Source organism: Colossoma macropomum, unplaced genomic scaffold (assembly GCF_904425465.1).
Source record: "Colossoma macropomum unplaced genomic scaffold, Colossoma_macropomum, whole genome shotgun sequence".
Taxonomy (NCBI): domain Eukaryota; kingdom Metazoa; phylum Chordata; class Actinopteri; order Characiformes; family Serrasalmidae; genus Colossoma; species Colossoma macropomum.
In genome coordinates this window covers 20,578,956-20,598,991 of record NW_023494784.1, presented here as the reverse complement: position 1 = coordinate 20,598,991, position 20,036 = coordinate 20,578,956, and the positions used below count along the sequence as shown (strand labels likewise).

General features: G+C 40.3%; 1 protein-coding gene across 2 annotated transcripts in view; it reads right to left on the bottom strand.

Annotated features, from left to right (window-relative positions):
- Positions 1 to 20,036, bottom strand: part of gli2a (GLI family zinc finger 2a) — a 79,635-nt gene that overhangs the window by 35,492 nt on the left and 24,107 nt on the right. For both annotated transcript variants that reach the window (XM_036591195.1, XM_036591264.1), the window contains exon 3: positions 1,936 to 2,038. In XM_036591195.1, coding sequence (XP_036447088.1) covers positions 1,936 to 2,038 — 103 coding nt within the window. The remainder of the gene's footprint in view (positions 1 to 1,935; positions 2,039 to 20,036) is intronic.

Below are 20,036 nucleotides of genomic sequence, written 5' to 3'. Positions count from 1 at the left end.
TGAATATTTAAAGCAGCTGGAGAACTAGCCAGAGCCTTGTAGACCTTTAATGATCTCGCCAAAAAAATCTTTGCATTTTTTAGTTAGGCCAAGGGCCAACAATAGGGCAACTTTTTTTTATCATCAGTTAATTCATTTCCTTTAATCTGCATAGTTTTTGCTTTATTTAATAAATACTGGCAATGTGTGAAACCTTATGACAAGAAGAAATGAATAGAAAAAAATTATAAAAATGCATAAAACCTATAGATGCACAAGGAGATACAGTCAATGCAAGGCAAGCATATTAGGGCAGATTTTTCTTTTGTTCATTTGGTAATTTTATGTATTTTTATTCAGAAAAACACTGTTGCCCCACCAAATATATGCATCAAAATACCAAATAAAAAATAGAAACCCAGACCTGAACCTCCTGGCTTGCATTAACTGATTCTCTTTTCAGTCCTCATGCATCTGTAGGTCAGGTGTCGTACTGCTTTAGGCACCCAAGATAAGCAGAACGCATTTGTTCACCATATATTGTAACTAAAAATTGCTCTACCAAATGGTTGAGCCGAACATTGAAGGGTTACCTTTCGCATTTATGTGCATTTTAAGCAGGACTTATTTAGAATCCAGTTCATGGCTCCAAGTTCTCTTTGAAGCTATACAAAAAAGGATTCTGGCAGGGGCCAGTCATGCGATCTCACTCTCACATGAGTGTTTCATTGTATCAGGTGGAGAATATGTATGTGTGTGTGTGTGTGTGTGTGTGTGCAACAGATCCCCCGCACATGAAGCCCCACAAATGGAAAGAGGATGTCAATTGGCAGAGTTTTCCTTGATTCAGTGAATGCCAAGATCACAAAGCTGTCCAGCACAATGAAATATTAGTGGGGGAGAGATAGAGGATGGGTGGAATTGTTAACATTCTGTCAGCTTTGTACTAAACAGGCTTTACTCCATTGGTTTTCACTCCATGTTTAATCTGCTTCTGCAGTGTTTCTTTTATGTAGAAGCTTTCTGTTCAGGTGTCAGTGCTGCTCGGAGGGAAGCTGAAAGATCTCTCAGGCTGAAGACTAACCGCTGCGCTGGATTGCCATCTGCTCATTCTGTATTGGCTGCATTATGGGGCTTAGCTTAGCTTAGCTTAACTGAGCAGCTTTATTCTCTCATGGTGTTAGTAATATTTAACAATTAACAAATACATAGATAGTTAGGACCTAGTATTAGTGGTGGGCAATGTGACAATATGTTATCTTTGTCATGAGAAGTTACAACGCAGTGTAAGTATTGTCAGTAATTCTAAAACATTGAAGAAATGAACATAACAAATTTAGACGCACTGTGTAGTGACTGCATCGTTTGATTGGATCTTTTGTCATAAATGTATTTTTACTAATTGTTTGAGTTTTCCTTCCATTCCATCTTAAATAGTTTATTTTTTAGTTTATTCAAAAATAAATACTTTGGACTTTTATAAACTTTGTCACTACACTTTTGCTGGTGCAATCTAAATGATCCAACCAGTTTGGAGTAAAAATTAAAATGTTGAAAAAGTAATTTAACCCCTTAAAATCCCAGGTTTATTACAGGGCTTATTATTATGTAACTACAGGGACTCCAATGCAAACTGGTTGTGCTATTCTTAGGTTACAGAAGTGTATAATAAAACTTTGGGCCTGGCCGTTTAAGGGATTAAAGTCAGAGGCATCAGATTCATCCACTCGGGAAGGAGGTCTGAAGCACAAACCATGTTACAAAACATTTTTCTGCACATTGCATGCAGATTACACATTTCCACCAGAGAAATCCAAATCCCCAAAACTGGCTTTTGATACTGTGATACACTGTGAAAGATACTAAAAATGTCTTCAAGTATTGTGATGTTATGTTTGAGCCCTATCATCCACCTTTACCTAGTGGGCCTAGTGTCCAAAGACTTGACAGACTTACCCGTGCATGGCATGAAGAGGGTGTGGCTCGTAATGGTATCTACCCTCATGATGGCGCATGTCGATCGGTATCGGTGTGTGGAAGGTCGGGAACAGAGGAGGAGCTGTGGAGTCAAGGACAGGAGAAAGAGGAAAAGACAGAGAGATGGGGTGGGGGGAAGGGAGAAAAAGAGAGACTTCAAATAAGTGTCAGGCTTTCAGATGAAAAATTTTCAAAGGGGGAAACAGGGCCTACAATGCTGATCACATGAATTTCAGAGGTGGCAAGACAGTTTTGTGCACGATATTGGCAGTATCACACAGGAGAAGTGGGATAAATAAATAATCAAAGTAAGCTGGAGAAATCCTACATCTTCAACATGAGACAGACTGAAAGTGAGGCCCTCTTTGAACTGATGGGCTCAGACAGTAGAGAAGATGCTGTCCCAACACAAACTAACCTGACAGCAATGAGGAAAAACACAAGAACACCTTCTGGTTTCCTGATCTATTTCCAGGTCATATGGACACAAGCTTTTGCCCATCTATTGAGTCTGAGAGGGTAAACTCGGAGTCAACTGCTCATATTCTAAGGGAAGTGAGTAAAGCCATTCTGGAACATAGACACCCACCACCTCCCCTCAGAGAGGAATGTGTATGGAGTCTGGGCTTCGCCTTTCTTAAATAATTGAAACCTTACAGACAGTGCGGCACCCTCACTACCTTTTTACTAACTATTGGAAATCTGCAAAGAGTGGATTAAAGCTTCTTGTGATGAGTTTTTATCCATTAGACCAGAAGCAACAATCCTCTTCCTGCCATAAAAAGGTGCATTGAATTAAGGAAGCCTTGTTAAATAGCAACACGCGTTCATTAAACACTGGAACTTACTTCAGGGCACTGGCTCCCCAGCCTTGAGTAAGCACTGCAGAGCGCATCTTATATTGGTGAATATTATGACTGTTTTGAGCTTAATTAGTTTGTCTACCAATTCCGCAGCTATGGCAGCCATTGCTTATTCTCTCTCAAGTGTCCTAATGCGTATATGTCTGTCAGTGCCATGGCTAGAGAGGGGCCGTTTCCTCAGGCCTGCTCCTGGCTCACATTAAAATTCTTAAGGTGTCACGTGCGCGAGTGAGTCAGGCATGACCTGAGAGCAGAGAGCATGGAGGGAAAAGGCCTGTGATCATTATCTGTACCTGAGAGAACCTTGGGGTAAAGCCGAGAGGAGGACTGCAGGCCACTAACAGGGGGCCGCTCGGGGAGGAGGCCCGTATGAGTCAGCATTCCAAACCCATCACTCTCACTCTACTCATGAGAATAACTCTGAAGCACGCATTACTTCTTTACTCCCACTCTGTTAAAAGCCAAGAGGTCATTCTTAAAAAAGGTTTCAAACTCCTTTGTGTGATCTGCTCTGCTTCTTAAAGGCATGGGTGCACCCTGGTGTACTGTCAGTGAAAGCTTTATCCTTTACAACCCTGAGCCAGTGTGTACAAGAGTTTTCTCATTATTTGGAACATAGGATGTGTCCTCAAGCATGATTAACCAGTGGTTAAGCTGGGCACATGTGTTGCAATTAACACTCATCAGCAGGTTTTTTAACCCCTAGAAATTGCAAAAATGTTAAGTATATTATTAAGCATATGATCGTGTTATGTTACGATTTTTTTCCATATCACCCTCCCCTTAATTTGTTATATTACTCTGTAATGCTATGATGTAGTCACAGAATCACAGAATATTAGAATAATAGTTACAGAATAACAGTTACAAATGTGTATGTATCTGCATCAGCAGACTTATGTATGAGAAATATTGGACATTGGCATCAGCCCATAAAACCCACACTGGTGCATTCCTAGATATTTTATTGGGATTTTGATCTGATAAAAGTTGTTGTAGTTCATTCAAAAAACAAAAGAAAAGGTGTCACAAAGGGTTCTAAGAGCATTGCCATGAAAGAACAACTTTTGGTTTACTAAAGAAGCACATTTGAAAAGAGAATTGTGAGTGTGAAAAACCTTTCAAAAGCTTAAGGAACCTTCACATGCTTAATACCAGTTCTACATCAGTTTAACAGTTCTTCCTAGAACCTTTGCATTATGTAGAGGTTGTTTAAAGTTTACAAAGGTTAGTCACACTCAGACATCTTATTCCCTAAACAGCATAAAGCATACATTGAACTTAGGGAACCAAAAAAGGCTCAAACCTGTCAATACAGACTTTAAATGGAATGTAAATGTAATTTATTCCATAATTCTGTAATTACTTCATATTGAATGGCAGTGACATGAATATATCTAAACTCATAAGGGTTCAAAACAGTTTTAAGGAAAAAGCATACAGTACAGCAGTCAACATGCTGACTGTTTGTGTTGCAATTATCTTTTCTGCATGTAGGCATTTGTAGTCTCTGTGAAATCTGTCCTGGAGAAATGATCAGCATCTGTTTTTGTGCAGCAGTAATGGAAAAAACAACTGACGGGCAAGCAGAATAACAGTTATTACACAGCATCTGTAGAATACATGAGGGCGCTGTCTTCAAAAATCTTGCTCATAAAGCCTGGTAGACCTTCAGGAAAAACTGACCAGGAAAAACAGCCGGTTCGGGGCGGCTGCTTTTTTTCTATGCCACTGAGTTAGGCTCCCTGTCCTTGGAGAGTTGCGAGAGAGACGTTGCTCATATGTGATGTAGGGCCCAGAATAATGAACCTCTCTATGAGGGCATTTGGGAGAAGGAACATGTGCATGCATAACATCTTCATTCACGCTCCGGCCAAGTCCATGTGCAGCACGTCAGTGCATGAGTTAGACATATCCAGCACGGGGGAGGTGGACTTCTGGGATGTCTGTGTCGTTAAGAATGATGGGAACTGGTACAGGAGAGTGTGAGGGATCATGTCAGACTGCAGCCCAAACACCTCAGTCATTACACTCATAAGCTTAATTCACGTGTTTTCCTTCCTTTTTCTTTAACTGTTGGACTAGCATACTTGACAGGAATTTTTCATTAAGTAAACTGCTAAAGAAATCCATTTAAACCACTTCAGACTCAGCTATGTAACTTCCAAAGGGAGTGTGAGGGTTTGGTTCACTGTTACAAATACCCTAAAGTCATGACAACGACAGTGACAACCATGTGTTAGCTCACAGCAGAATACAACAAACATCACTTTATGAGGAGACAGTTCTACCCACTAACACCCACAAGAGCCCCCTGGGAGAAGAAGGCATATTTGGAGGAGCTACAGCACAGGGATTGGCTGAGTAGGCTTTTACTCTATCACCCAGACAGCTCTATTGTTCTCAGGCCAAAGGAAGAACCAAAGGCCAATCCCCTGAAGAGTTCACAGGTGTGATCGCATGGTGTATGCAGTCGCATTCCCAATGGTGTTCACTCTAACGTCCTCACAACTTCTGCTCTTTGTACAGACATAGATATTAGCATTAGTAGCTCTCTATTCTCTTAAAAAATAAAGTGGTAGAGAACCACTTTTAGTTCTCTATCGAAAATGTCAATGCATGGTTCTTTAACCCCTTAAAATCCCAGGCTTATGACAAACTAAAGCTTATTGTTCAGGAACTACACGGACTACAATCCGAACTAGTTGAGTTTTTTTCAGGTTAAAGAGGTGTGTAGTAAAACTTTGGGCCTACCGGTGGGCCCTGGCCATTTAAGGGGTTGACCATATTGAACCAAGCATCTTGCCAGCAATCCGTTCTTAGCATTTGTAGGTGACCTCGTTTAAATCTGCTGTTACAGTGTGTGTATGTGCATATTGGTCAGAGTAAAATGTATCAGCGTGTACCAAGCTCTCTGTTTGTTACTGTATTTTGTATCACTGTTTCTGAGTGAGCGTGCAAGCTCATTCAGTGTGCAGCTCAGATCAGTAACATCTTATCACTGTTTTATCAGAGTAAGGATAAAGTGTGAATGATGTGTGACGTATTCCTGCTCATGTGTTTTCTTGTTCAAAAAGGTAGTTGTTGACACAAACAACAAAAAATCAGCACATTTTTGGCTTTGTTAAATTATGTCCATTACATTTTACATGAATGCTACAACACCATTGAGAAATCATGTTATTAAATGAGAGGAGCAAATTAAATGGCAGAAATCGTCGTTTTTGCATCAGCTTTAAAAATGTTAAAGAACCATTTCTCTAAATGAGATGTGCGTAGAACTTTTGTTAAGCTTAAAGTTTAAATAGCCTCTACATCATTTAAAGAGCTGCCCAAAGTTGGCCCATGGGGACGCCTGTTGTTTGCTTTGGCCCACTAGAAAGTTACCCTAATTTTCCAGACCTACTCAATTTGAAACACTGCACTCTGCCCCCCCTCCCCCCCAAAGATTAAAAGTTTGTGCACCCCATTATACACCAACAAAAAGTTTTTCCTAAACTGTACGTCCAAGCAACAGGAGGGCAAAACATTTCTACAAACTTGTTAGCAAAGAAACTTAACAAGACAAGATTATTTGCATAAGGACATAGTGCAGTCTTTAATCTCTAAGATGAATTTCATGATCATTTCCTTACTGGGTATGTGCTGCACTTGGGTATAAGTCAAAGAGAACTTCTACTCCTGTTCCTTCGCAAGCTGTTTTGTTTAAGTTATGAAGAAATATTATTGTTCCAGACACCCATATTAATGTCTCAAATGTACAAAACATCCTGTCAAGGTCTGGTGAGAACCAGCCACCTCTTTTTTTGCAGCAGGAATAAGTTATGATTTGAACTCCTTTTAAAGACAATGCCAGGTAACAGACATTAACAACGGGCACTTTGGGTCCCAAAGCGCAAGAAAAACACTCACTTTTCATGCCCAAACGAAGCCGAGAGCAGGGCGGCTTTGTAGTGAGAAGAGCTCATCCTCAGAGGAAGCACTCAAGAACAATAATAATATCCTGAGAGGCCAGGCTGCGGCAGTGTAATTAAAAAAGCTTTTCTGTCTTGCTCCAGGAAAAAGGAGGGAGTGAGCAGGAGGGAGTCAACTCCGACAGGAAATTCCAACAGAAAAAAACTGGCAAGGGGCCTAACTGCACAGCACCATGCCAACCGCTACACACCAGGTCCCCGAGCCGCCTTGAACCCTGGAAAGCCGCGGGCCGAGCGGTAGCCTCCAATAGCTTTAGCTGCTCCTGGTAGCGTGCGTTTTGTTTACCCTTCATTTCAACATCATAAGCCTTTTTTTCTCACCAACTGATACACAGCCACTTACAGCAGACTACAATTTGTAAGACTCCAAAAGGGTGTTGTTTTTTCTAGTGATCCTGCACCTGGGAGACATGCACACTGTATAACATCTCTGTTTAGCCTGCATTGATGTTTTTTTTTTCCCCCAAGGCGTTACTTGTGGCGGCAGAAGGATTAAGGGTTTAGGGGAGTGCACGAATTCTGCTTTCAGCAATGAAAGGAAGTATTAAGTGAATGACTTTTCATTTAGCACTCGGTGGAGCTTTGTAAAATGATACACTTCATATTGATAGTGTTTTGCTCTGTGTTTTTAGGTAATGTATTAGGATAGTGCATTTAAATATGCTAAACATGCTTTTGCAAATTTGAGGTAGGCTTGTGATTTCCTGCACCACCAGCAGGACGTACATTCTAAATTACAGAATGTGCATCCTCTTAACGTGTGCTTTCTTTCTCTAGCAACCCATTTCAGCATGGCAGGTAATGTGGTAACACCTCACAGAAGCCTCCTTAAACCTGACCAAATAAACACACTTCAGTTTCTGCTCAGAAACATTTATGCTAATGTTGTTTTCACTCTTAGTTTTGTTGTTCTTAGCACAGTTTGTTGGTTTTGCAATGTTTAATAAACCATGCATTTACAGTCTATAAATTGCTGTAAAACAGCTAAAGTGTACCACATGCAGTCTGTCTCTAGGCTACTGTTATTTTGCTTCTTTTTTGTTTTCATTAACTTTCATGTAACCACAACTAGAGGGAAGGTGGCTTGGCTTTATCTGCTTAGTAAGCACAACAGCTGCCCATTACAAACTCATGACGAAGACCAAAATCAAGAGGACAAAATCACACTCATGTCCACACCCACTTTTGAAAACCTAATAAAACGCATTGGGACAGATGTCATTACATTTTTTACAGTTATAGTAAGGTCTGTGCAGAACTAGATGAAAACATCCTCTTAATTCATTTATGCACTGTTATAGAACGTTCTGAAGCCAGACAACATATTCAGACTGATAGGAATGTGGACTACATTTCAGAAGAAAGCAAAGATTAAGAGAAAATTAAGATCATAAACAACATGCGGGTGGTATGTTTTTGACATTTAAATTGTTCAACTTAATTGGCAGAGGCCAATTTACAATACTATCGCTCAGGCCTAAACCAGAACCAAACACTGGCTGTTATCCTTATAACATGCTTATGTTGCCCCTTGATTTATTACACAGAAACCAAAGGTAATCTAATGTCTTCTAACAATACAACAACACGAGAAAGCCATACTGCTGAAGTGTGACATGTTTTCACATGATCAACCTATGATCAAATGGACACAGAATAGCTCCAGTTTTTGGCATCACCCAAGCATTTACGGGACGATGTCCTAAATACAGTAGCCCCAGATGTGGAGGATCCTCAGCAGAACCCTGTGAGTCTTTCCTGTTAATATTTACAAAGCTGGGCCCTGCTGGCTTCTCTCTGGTAAGCTGAAGCCATGTCAAACAACTGGCCGGATTCGTCCAATCACTTGTGTCGTTTCCAGCAGGCTCCTGGCCTTCATAAGGTAGTGGAAATCTGACTGAGACTTATTAGCCCTGTCTGAGCTTCTAGTCTATTGGACAACTTCAGCCAGGGAACAAAAGCTATCAGTGATGGGCAGTTGTGGCCTAGGGTCACTTGCTAATAAGCCCAATGTATCACTGCAAACAAGAGAGCTATACAAGGCTGGGACAGCATTAGTAACCAGAGACTTAAATGTGATGCTATTGTATATTTTAGTGCAGTTAGCATGCTATTGGCGTACTTGTGGTGCTAACGAGATGATAAGGGCCTTTTCCCTAAGGCTAATTACACATAATGCTAATCACACACCTGACTGTGCCCTAATTTATCACTGGAATGTTTAAAAGCACTTTCATTCACATTTCAAAATGTCTTGTAAAATTCAGATTAAGTAATTACATTTGCAGACATAAGTCCATTATCATCAAAGTTGCAGATATGAGCTTTTGTATTCAACTGGTGTTAGAGGAAGAGGAAGATAGTCATTAAGATGGAGTGAATTAAAACTTTACCAGGTCCATTTATCATTCTTTTAGTGGTTTCAAATGAAACTTATTAGCTTAATTAAATGGCACTTCTGCATTCACTTGTAAACCAATTTATAATCGTTTTAAATTACTGGTTTTGGCAACAAATGCTCCACCATGAGCAAACAAAAAAAAAACAAAACAAAAGCAGTGAGGATGATGATGGCTTCCTATTTCCTGAGTACACCATTTCTTAAAATGGTAAAATTAAAATATTTACTTTTCCACATATTCATGAGAACTCTAACTCTTCCAGTGTCCTTTCCTGCCCTTCAGCCATTATGTTACAGCTGACATAAGAGACATCCACTGATACAATAGATGTCCGATGCTGCCTCAGCATTACTGCTGCACTAAAGGACCAGGGTAGAGAATGGCCTGTGGAGGAAGTGCTCTCCAAGACGGACAAAGCATGCACGCAGAACTCATGCCGATCCATTTGAGGGAATCCCAGTTGAAGCTCACTCTATGCCCGGATTCTTTGGGAAGAAAAAAAAAAACAGCAAGCAAGAGTGCAAGAGCGAGGGGTTATGTTCTGTGATAAGATATGAGCAGGTCAATGGGCCATTTACATAAAACAGGCACCTAACCATCCAGCCTAATCCTAGCTCTGGCTCCAGCTTCAATGGGTTTTAAGGGAAGAATTTGCTGTAAAAGCACAAACTAAAAACAGCTGTGGAGGCACAAAGTAATTTGCCTTGTGGGTGCCATTCCTGGGGGTAAGAATTCAGACAGACTGCATGGTTAGGGTACCCATCCTTTGTCCTCTACAGGGGGCTCTCTATTTTGTGTTTATGTTGTTATTTCAAATACCTCCAAACATGTACTGAGTGGGGTTATGTCCTCTTCATAAAATCACTGATTACCTGCTCTCCTTATGTCTTTTTTTTATTGTTCTACTATGCACAGCTGTAGTCTTTTTTGAGTTCCCGGGACCAGGAACATAATAGTGTCGAAGCCCTCTCTCCTAGTCCTCTATGCGTGACGTCTATTATGTGGGGCTCCAGGTCAGCAAGGCCTAGTCTCAATGCCATTGACAACAAGACCCCTCATTAAAATGCTTTTCTATTGTGACCGCATTACTCCCTGTGGATGCAACTTCCCTTTATTACTATTCTTTTGGCTCATGGTATCAGCCCAAAGCTTGCTGTCTTAGACATTTGCACTGTAGATATTTCAAAGAAGTTGTAATTCCAAGTACATAACAGCAGAAATTCTTTTCTTTGAGCAACAGCATCTTGACTTGAACTTACTGTCTCACACAGATGTACTGCAAAGAAGTAAGATGATTTACAGCTGTTTCTCATTTTTAAGGCATTTACAACCCTGTGCGGTGCTGCTAGTCTCAGCACCATTGGACATGTAGATAATGAAGTGCTTTAAGGAAACGTTGCCCCTCAGCTCTTGTTTTTCCAAAGGAAGAGAAGATTAGGCTCTTAATTAGTGCTTCCAAAGAGAAGGCTCAATTTACGGGATAGCAACAGAGAGAAGGGGAGCAGGAGAATGTCCAACAGTCTGGTATGGGGGCCCCCTATTACTGAGGGGAAAGGGGGATGGGAGGCTGAGAGGACCTTTCTTTCCAACAATAGGGGTGCATTCCACCTTTACGGCGATTCACAGGACACTGGAGGAGGGCCTATAACAGGCTCTTGCTCTCAAACCCAGGATGACCCATGAATAAGGGGTCATAGAGGTAATGACTACATCAAATGGATCCTGTCCCCACACAACAGTGTTGGCCCTATTGAAAAAAAAGATAAACAGCCTCAGTCAGCAGCATGGAGGGGGGGGGGCAGTTAGAACTAAGGGTTGAAGAGGGAAGGGGAGTGGGGCAGAGTCAACAATGGCATGAATTAAACTGCAAACTCCAGGACCTGGCAAGCAAACAAGCAGTGAGACTGTGTTTTTCTTCTCTGGAGTGGAGAGCGATTGCAACAGTGCCAGTCCTTCAGCAGAGGGTCTTAGAACAAGAGATGGTGTTCTTCCATGTGTCATTCAAACGACTCGCTAAACATTCATGAGTAAAACGTGAGACAGATCATCACCCACTTGGAGACCTCTGAGATCTTCTTGAGATTCTATAGGGACAATCGCCAAAAGAAACCAAGTGACAAAGTTTGGGAGAAAGACAGCCTGTTAAAATAAGAAAAAACACTCATGGCAGATGACACCTGCTGTCTCAGGACACTGTATTGTTTCTTAGGAACCGTGTAAGCCTTAATGAACACTTGTCAGCTCTCCGTACTTTGCAATAAATCATCGTGGAAGTTGTATCCTCTCTAGTTCCCTTGTTTGTGTGGGAAAACTATCTTGCTAAGTCATGCCTTTCCCGCCACTGTTCCTATTTCAGGAACCCACCTGTTTACTGTGTTAGGCCAGAATGTTGGTGCAGGACTACATCCTGCTAAGATTCCTTTCAGTTAGGCTTCACCTCTGACCTGGCTTTCAGAGACCTTTTGTTCTCCAAAGACCAAATGTCTTTCAATAGCCGAACGCTGTCTCTCACTGGCTGGCCATACACCATATAATTTTTTTTCTTTTCTACCAATGTAAGGCATAACCTTTACTTTTTGCTAATTTTGATTTCTTTTCACCACAATTTTGGCCTCAAATGTTCAGAAATGCCAGAGAGGGCTGTGATTCAAACTTTATTCCATTATATCTAAGCAAACAAAAACTGTTATGATGGCTACTGAGGTGAATCCAGGTAACGGGATATGTGCCTGTAGTGCAGGGGGCTCACGTAGCTTCAGCACTGAGAGAAAGTTGTACTCCCCCATGCCTCTGAAACCACACTCTGTTTGGGGACTTTCAGACAGTATGCAACTTCACTGTTTACTTGGCTGTGATGCAAGTATGAAAATAAATAAACAGGGAGCTATGAGTAACACATGTAGCTTTCTTCAGCTTCCCAGTGGAGAGGACAGATCTGGATGGATAGGACTGAGTTAGTCAACGTGTTCTTCTTCAATTAAGGGCCGTTATCCTTAATTTTTTTATTATTTTATTGACATCTGCATGTATCAAAAACATAAATTCATTTGTACCTGATTTTTCAACCTCTCTTAATTCTTAGAATTAAACAGGCTGTTTTTGTTACTGTGCCTTTAAGACTGATATATACAGAGCTGACAGAGTGTCTTGTATTGTGCCTTATTCAAAAAGCTGGCTGAGCTAAAACACTCCATATAACTTCAGTATGAATGGGCAATGCTAAACTGCTGTAGGCTGAATAAGTGGATGTCTGACATCATAAAAACAATGAATTCAAAATGGGCTGTTTTTGTAGATTAGTTTACATATATATGTATGCAGCAGAGAGTAAACAGTATGTTTTGAAACTTTACATATTACATCAGATTCCTTTATTTAAAAAAACTGAGAATTCAGTTTTCCGTAATATTTTCATAATATTTATGATTCAGGGTCACGAAATCAGCAAAATTCCAAAATGGTAAGAAGGAAAAAAATGTGTTTAAATGTGTTTTGATGTAATTTAATGTAAAAATATGTAGTAATTTTGGACTAATTCTGTTGTTTCATTTGTCATGAAATGGGCAGCTGAAAAATGATGTTACAAAGTTTTTTTAAATGAGTGTCATCAGTGAAGTCACTTACTTCACTGTGAGTGACTGAGCATTAGCTTTGCTCAAGCTCAGACATGCTATGCCTTTGCACTGTGTGAATTTAGGCTCCACAACACAGCCTGTTTTTCTAGAAACATTGATGAGTAAGGGATCCTGCATTTGGCGTCACATTTAACCACAAGTGTTTAAAACATTTTGATAAATGTTTACACAATAAACTAATTACAGTGCTTATATAAGCTACTAATTACAATGCTTGTATACGTTCTTGTATTTAGACTCAGGCTACGGGAGTAAAAGTAAATTTTAAGCCTACTACGTTTTTGTTCACAAACTTGTTTAAGGCCTTTTGGTGCTCTTGTAAATATTGTCCGACGAGCAGAAGCATGCTTCTGTCTGGCCCTGAGAGTGCACTCTGCATAGGGCAATATTTATCTTAGCACAGCCTGCCAGAGCAGGCTGGAAAGGAGGACAAGGGGCTAGGTAAACACTTCAGAGGGATCTGAGACAGCCCTCCAACACTTTACTGAAAAGTGCCAGTGACTGACCCCGATTCAACAGCATCGCACTAACTGGAGATCAGACAAAAGCAGGCAAACACATCACTGTTTGATGACAAAGGCAGGAGCACTAACCAGCAGAGTAGGGGCCAAGAGGAAACTGCTGTACTATGCTATTAAACGCAATACTAATGTTAGTATTTAGAGCCTAATATCATAAAATCAAAATATAATTTACACACTCACAATGATGCAGTACACAGCTTGGCTTGGCATGAATTCTAAATGAAGCCTAGGCTTTTCGTTGATGGGTCCAGTGCTTGGTCTGAGCTTAAGACACTAACCAACAGACATTGGCTGCAGTGGACGTCACCAATCTGAGACATACCACCCATTTTGAAAGTTAAGGGCACACGGTGCAAAGTTTTCTTTCTCCTCTGCTGTCGTTCCTCTAACGAGTGCGTTTTCCTGTCATTAATGGCTAATTACCAAATTGAGGTGTCTAAAATGATTCTTCTCTCTATTATTTGTGTTAATGACCCTTCTCTTAGCTGAGACAGAGCTCATTGTGGAACTCTTCTTCACTGTCAGCCTGCAGCCATTCAGCCAGAGGGGCTCTTAGTCTCCACCTGTTTCACATATTCACAGCGCTCTGCTTTTACATTTCTCAGCCTCATTCTCATTTCCCTCTTATAATTGCTGACAATTTTCAATCCTAATTTTGTTTCATTGTCATTGCATTGGGCAGACATGATGAGAACTAACTTTCTGACAGGTGGACACTCTTGAGTGGGTTGTGCATTCTGATAGCTAAAAGGAGGTTAGCCATGAAGACATCACGATGACAGCTTTCTTGAGAGCTCTTCATTATTAGTCATTTTCCTCAGAGTGTAAGTAATAGGACAGGCAGATGGGTCGTATTCAATTGGGTGTATCTCTCTGCAAGTTTGTGAGTCTGACACTTTTAAACGCATCGCTGGAGATTCATTCAGAGACTTGGTCTTTGTCTCCTTTAACTCCTTAAAATATTAGGCTTATGATGTACGAAAGCTTATTATTCTGTAACTACATGGGCTACAACAGGAACTAGCTAAGCTATTCTTAGGTTATAGAAGTGTGTAATAAAAATTTGGGTCTGCCAGTGGATCCTGGGTTAACTCGAAATCTGCTGCAAGAGCTGTTACAACGCATGCATGACCATCTTTGCGTGGTGAAATAGATCAGCATGTGGAATTAGAGCTTTGTGTTTCTATCACTGTACTGAAGAAGAATCATGCTGCCTTTATTGTTGGATGCACTATGATAGTTTCTGATTGAGCATGAGCAAAAATTTAGAACAGAATTCAGATTGTTAAGCATTTCTTATTGATTTGTTTAATCAGAGTGGCAAAAAAGGTTTGAATTGAAGGAGCCTTTGGAGGGGTCCCAAACCTCTAATAAGAGTAAAGGGGACCCCCCCTTCCCTATAAGAAGGACAAATTGAAGTTGGGGTTCCTGTGATATTTCTTTGCGAAGAGTCTGACAGAATGAATGCCTTCACACGAGGTGTTCCTTTTCATTGTCATAACATAACCGTACAGCGTAGTGAACTGAGCCACATCACTCCGCTTTAAATCTGGAGGACATTAAAGCTTGAGCGCATCTTAAACTTTACATACTTTTGATTTTAAGTCAGCAACAGCCATGAAAGAAAATAAATGCTGTTAGCAGCCATGCCATAAATCAACATTCATTTTAGGCTGTTTGAGAATATGCCATGTTTACACTTACCTATGCAACAACACATGAGTCTGTGTAAACGGAGACATATCACCAAACTGAATCGTAATTTGCTTTTACTTCTTACTGGACCCACTAAACCTGCCTGCTGACAACCAAAATAATTTTTTTACCACCCAAGTAACTTATTTTTATCTAACTAACTAAGAAAAAGTAGGCTGTTAGACCCACTTGCTGTGTCTTTTCATAGGCTTCTAAGTGTAAAAATCTTTTTATTGACACAGATATGAAGTTACACTATTTTAGCCTAGTAAAAATACTACAAAGGTAAACCAATATTATATTGTAAAAATACAGTATACAAAAATATCTTATAGAATCACCTCATAGTCACACTTTGCACCAAAGAAAACCCCCAAGATCTCTGCCACAATTTGGACCCTGAATAAAAGATGACTGACGAGTGAAGAATACACCTCTTCAGGTGTCATTTTGCTCAGAAAGGCAGTGTGAGGCAGAAATAAAATAATAATAATCTACACATTTTTGGCTTTGTTGGATCATATTCTTTACATATCAAAATAAATGTAACAACAGCACTGAGAAATCGCATTATTAAAGGCCAACAGTAGATTAAATAGCACAAACAGCTGTTTTTTTAACATTGATCTTAAGGGGGCCAAGCACCCTTTTATAACCCACTGTTTTCCATGTAGTCACTGAATAATAAGTCCTGAGACGTCATAATCCTAGAATTTTAACCTCTTTTTGGACAAAAAGTCAAAGAAGCTAAAGAAGTTAAAAAAATAACTAACCATTTTTACTAGCAATGTTTCCAGTAAAGAGTCATCTTTCTTAAGATCTAAAAGACCACTCCTAAGTTATAGTCATATTGTAACACAAAGCCCACAAGATGGTGCTGTCAAAATGATGGAGTTCCACTCTAAATCAGGAGTTTGTCATTAAGTCCATGTGTAAATCACTACCAGGACTCCAAATGAGATGTTTGGATGGGTATCAAAGAGAAAGAGGTTTTATGTTTCCTATAATGGCTTTGAAAGAGAAGCTGTGTTGCTTATGCTGAAACATGTTTGACGAAAAACTAAAGTTTTATAATTTAGGTTTAGGTTATGTGCTATGAGTACAGCACAGAGTAACACTAACACTGAAGTGAAGTGGTAACATATGGATAATCAAGCTCAACCGCAGCACACAATGACAGACCTCAAATGTAAATTAGAGCTCATCCACACGCAGACTTAAACAAACATCTGGCCTCTTTACCATCGTGATAGGAACGACGTGGAGTTAAGCAGGGCAAAGCTTAGCTTAGACCTGATTAAAAAGCATTTCTCCTTTCCCTCAAAGTAATCTCAAAGCACATTGAAGTTTAACAGTCGCCGTCGCCTTGATGAAGATACACATGTGCTGCAGATGTGTCCAGATCCTCCGTTTATTCTTCTCATTGCTAATGGATATCACATGCTGCCTCTCTTCTACAATGAACAAGGCACTGCAAACACAATGTCAACGAAGGCCTATTTTATTCGATGTTATGATATGTATTATTAGTAAGACAGAACGGTTATGACAGAAAGCCACTGACCTTTGTGGTCACATGTCGCCACATTCAACAGACTTCTTCAGCATGTGTCTCACCAGGCACCAGTATCTCTCTGAAGACGTGACATCATGCGGTTATGAATCAGGGACATGCTCTCCAGCCTCGCTAGCATTTTATAAACTCACAGCCAAATGGCTGTTGGTGATAAACAACATTCCTGGTGGTGTAACACCAAAAGTGAGCCAAAGCAACATCTTTTAGCGCTAGTCTTTGTCTGTGATTAAATCCTAATATAAATTCGATCTGATGCTTTGAAATGATGCAGTATTCCCTCTGACAGCGAACTCTGAGTCATCCGACAGTTCAGCTTTGGACAGCAAAGATTCCTCTGTGGCTTTGAAACATCCTAAAACGTCTACAGTCTTGTACACTGTCATGTTCCGATTCTATTCGAAGTGGAGAGACAAACATGAGTGGAGGGCCGTCATCATTACCTCAAAGAGCTTATGTAGCGCCAGTAGGCCGTGATTTTAATTAGAACATGTATTCTTTCATCCAGGTCACCTGAAAGGCATACAGGAGCCTCAATTATGTAGAGCATGAGATAAATATACGATACTGTTTTAAAGTTTGGAATCAATAAAATTGTATATACAATAATAACATAGACAATGTTCACTTAAATATTATGACCTATTCACCATAAGGTATATTTTAGATACCAGGTATTATGTAAACAAGAAGTAAACAAAATGATAAAAAATATGCTGTAATTATTAATTTACATTCTTTTTTGCTTGCCCTAAGAATTAATCTTCACTTTGGAAATATAATTCTGGATATTTATTTTATTATAACTTTAATACCTATGCTATACAGCTTCCACAGTAAGTTAATCTAAACTACTTTCTTCAGCTTCCAACTGAACTACTAATATTTTAAAACCTGTGAAGCTGCACAGGACTCACGTATTGGAATCATTTCAAACATGTATCTGTTTTATATTGCTGAAAAATGTGATTCTAAACCTCTGAACACTATTTCATCACTCTTATTAATTCACATGAGTGTCTGACAGTGCATATGAGAGTCAGTTTCCATCGTCAGAGGCACCTCGAGGCATATGGTTTAAACTTTAGAACTTCTGCGTCAGCGTGTGCCATGCTAAACGTCCCAGGATCTATTACACGCTGTGCCTATTGAACACGAGAAGGTGTCAGAGTGATGTTATTTCTTCTGTTTGACTACATTTTCATTAGGAGTTACATGGCAATCATGCTGTCTCGGTGCATTTGAAAAGCTGCCATGTCGAATTTGCTTGAGGTGTCAAAACGGAGCTACACAAACACAGACGAACACAAGGCCTATTTAGGGCGAAATGTAGGCTGCACTTCCACAGTCAGTGTGTGCCCGCTGCAATAACATTTCAATGTCCTGCTCTGACACACAGATTTTCCACAGGCACCCAATCCACTCACTGATAAAAGCAAATCTATTACTTCACATGGAAAGTCTGCACAAATGACTCTTGAGATTTTCTTTAAGGCCTTGCAGTTACACAAGCCAGAATATGCTAAGACTAGAAAACACCAAAAATAAATAAATAAAAAAGTGATTTATATAAGATCTCCTGATAATTAATTTTATACCAGAACAAAAAAGAAAGAAAAATGACCGAGGGGGCCTGACAAAATTTCCTTGGGTTGCAAAGTTAAATTCCATGGGAATACGCTGCACCACTTTGAACCAATGGGAGCTCCCAAAGAAATCTATCTGTCAACATAAAGGATGACAAAATCATAACACTGGAGGCAGATCTCTATCTGGTGACTGCGTGAAGACCCACAGGGCACTATATACGGCATCAGGGCTAGCAAATCAGATAAGACAAAACATATTTGCTCTCTGATCCAACTTCACAATTCAGTTCATCAATGACAACTTCTCAGTCAACATTGTTCCCCTTTTCAGTTTAGCCATTTGGCTGCTGGGCAAACACAGTAAGAGACTGACTGAGGTTCTTTTAGTGACGCGGTAACCTCTCGAGGGGAGGGGTTAGGTGGGGGGCTACCCTCTACACACTTGTGATGAGAGTGTGTGGTGAGCTGGTAGGCTGTGTGGGAGAAACTATGCTCTTTTTTCTCTTTCTGCCTGCTCTTGGCAGGCCTGGGATGGCTCCCTCTGGGCCCAGACGCCTCTGTGTCTCTACCAGCAGGGTGAGGCCCGCCTGACGGAAGAAAATGTTACCTGAAGCAGAACGCTAATTGGCTGCTGCCCAGACACCTCTAGCTAATGAATGTGCAGGGCACTCGTACTAAGCGGCAGGAAAACAGAAGGGAACAGCGGGGAAAATGTGGGTGAAAAGACGCTAATTCGCTAGTTCTATTTAGAATTAGTTACGTCAAGGGTAAAATCAACCTAATTGGCCTCACCAGCTGTTAGATGAGATATTTTTGTCTTTTTCCATGCGCCTGGTAAATGTGAACAAAGATCTTAACCACCCCCAGAGTCAGGAAAAAAAAAAAACACTTTGTTGAAAAACAGTTTCTCGTCTGCACTCGGGCTCTGTGGCTGTCTGCATCCGTCTGCTTTGTATTTGTTATTCCCAGTTTGATCTTGTACTTGAAGCTCCTAAAGCTTAGACATTCACATGGATAAGTCTGTCCTCTCTTAATGCATGGGTGTGGCAGTAGGATACAGCTTCTCTAGGCTTCCCCACACCCAACAGCTCTGAAGCCCACTGTTGCTTCAGCTGCTGAACATTAGCGCTGAGATGAGTTAATGGCTGACTTCAGTCTGGCTGCTGAATGCTGAGGGTTAGATATGCTTCATCTTGTTGAGCGTCCTTAGCAATCACGATTAGTGACAGCCTCTTACTTAGAGATTCACAGATTACAATTCCAATCCTGATTTCTTTACAGCCGAATTGGCTGATATTTTAGGCTGATGTTTATCAGCCTTTGTTTTAACCTGGGACTCACACCGTACAGGCTAAATGAACACTGTTCTCTCCTTAATGGGTCAAACTAGCATTACAATATGTAAAATTCAAATGTGTATTTAATTAACATGAATCAAATAAAGTGCTACATCCAATGTAAGAGGTAACTGGCCCTTCTACCAAAAGTAACTGGTATAGATGTTCAAATACAGCATTAGTGCACTTACCTGGCGTTATTTATGTCATAAAATAGCAACGCAGATTGGCCATAATAAAAATAACAAACTGGCAGATTGCTGATTGCATGTTTGAAGCACAAATCTGCCAATTCTGATCTTGGCCAATTCTGATCATGCACCCCTAATCTCACTCCTACAGTTATTTACAACAACATAGCAACACAGACTGGCCAAAATAAAAATAATAAATAATAAACTGGCCAGTTGCCGATCACGTGTTTGGAGTGAAAATGTGCCAATTCCAATCATGCATCCGTAATCCTACTCCTACAGTTGAACACAAAT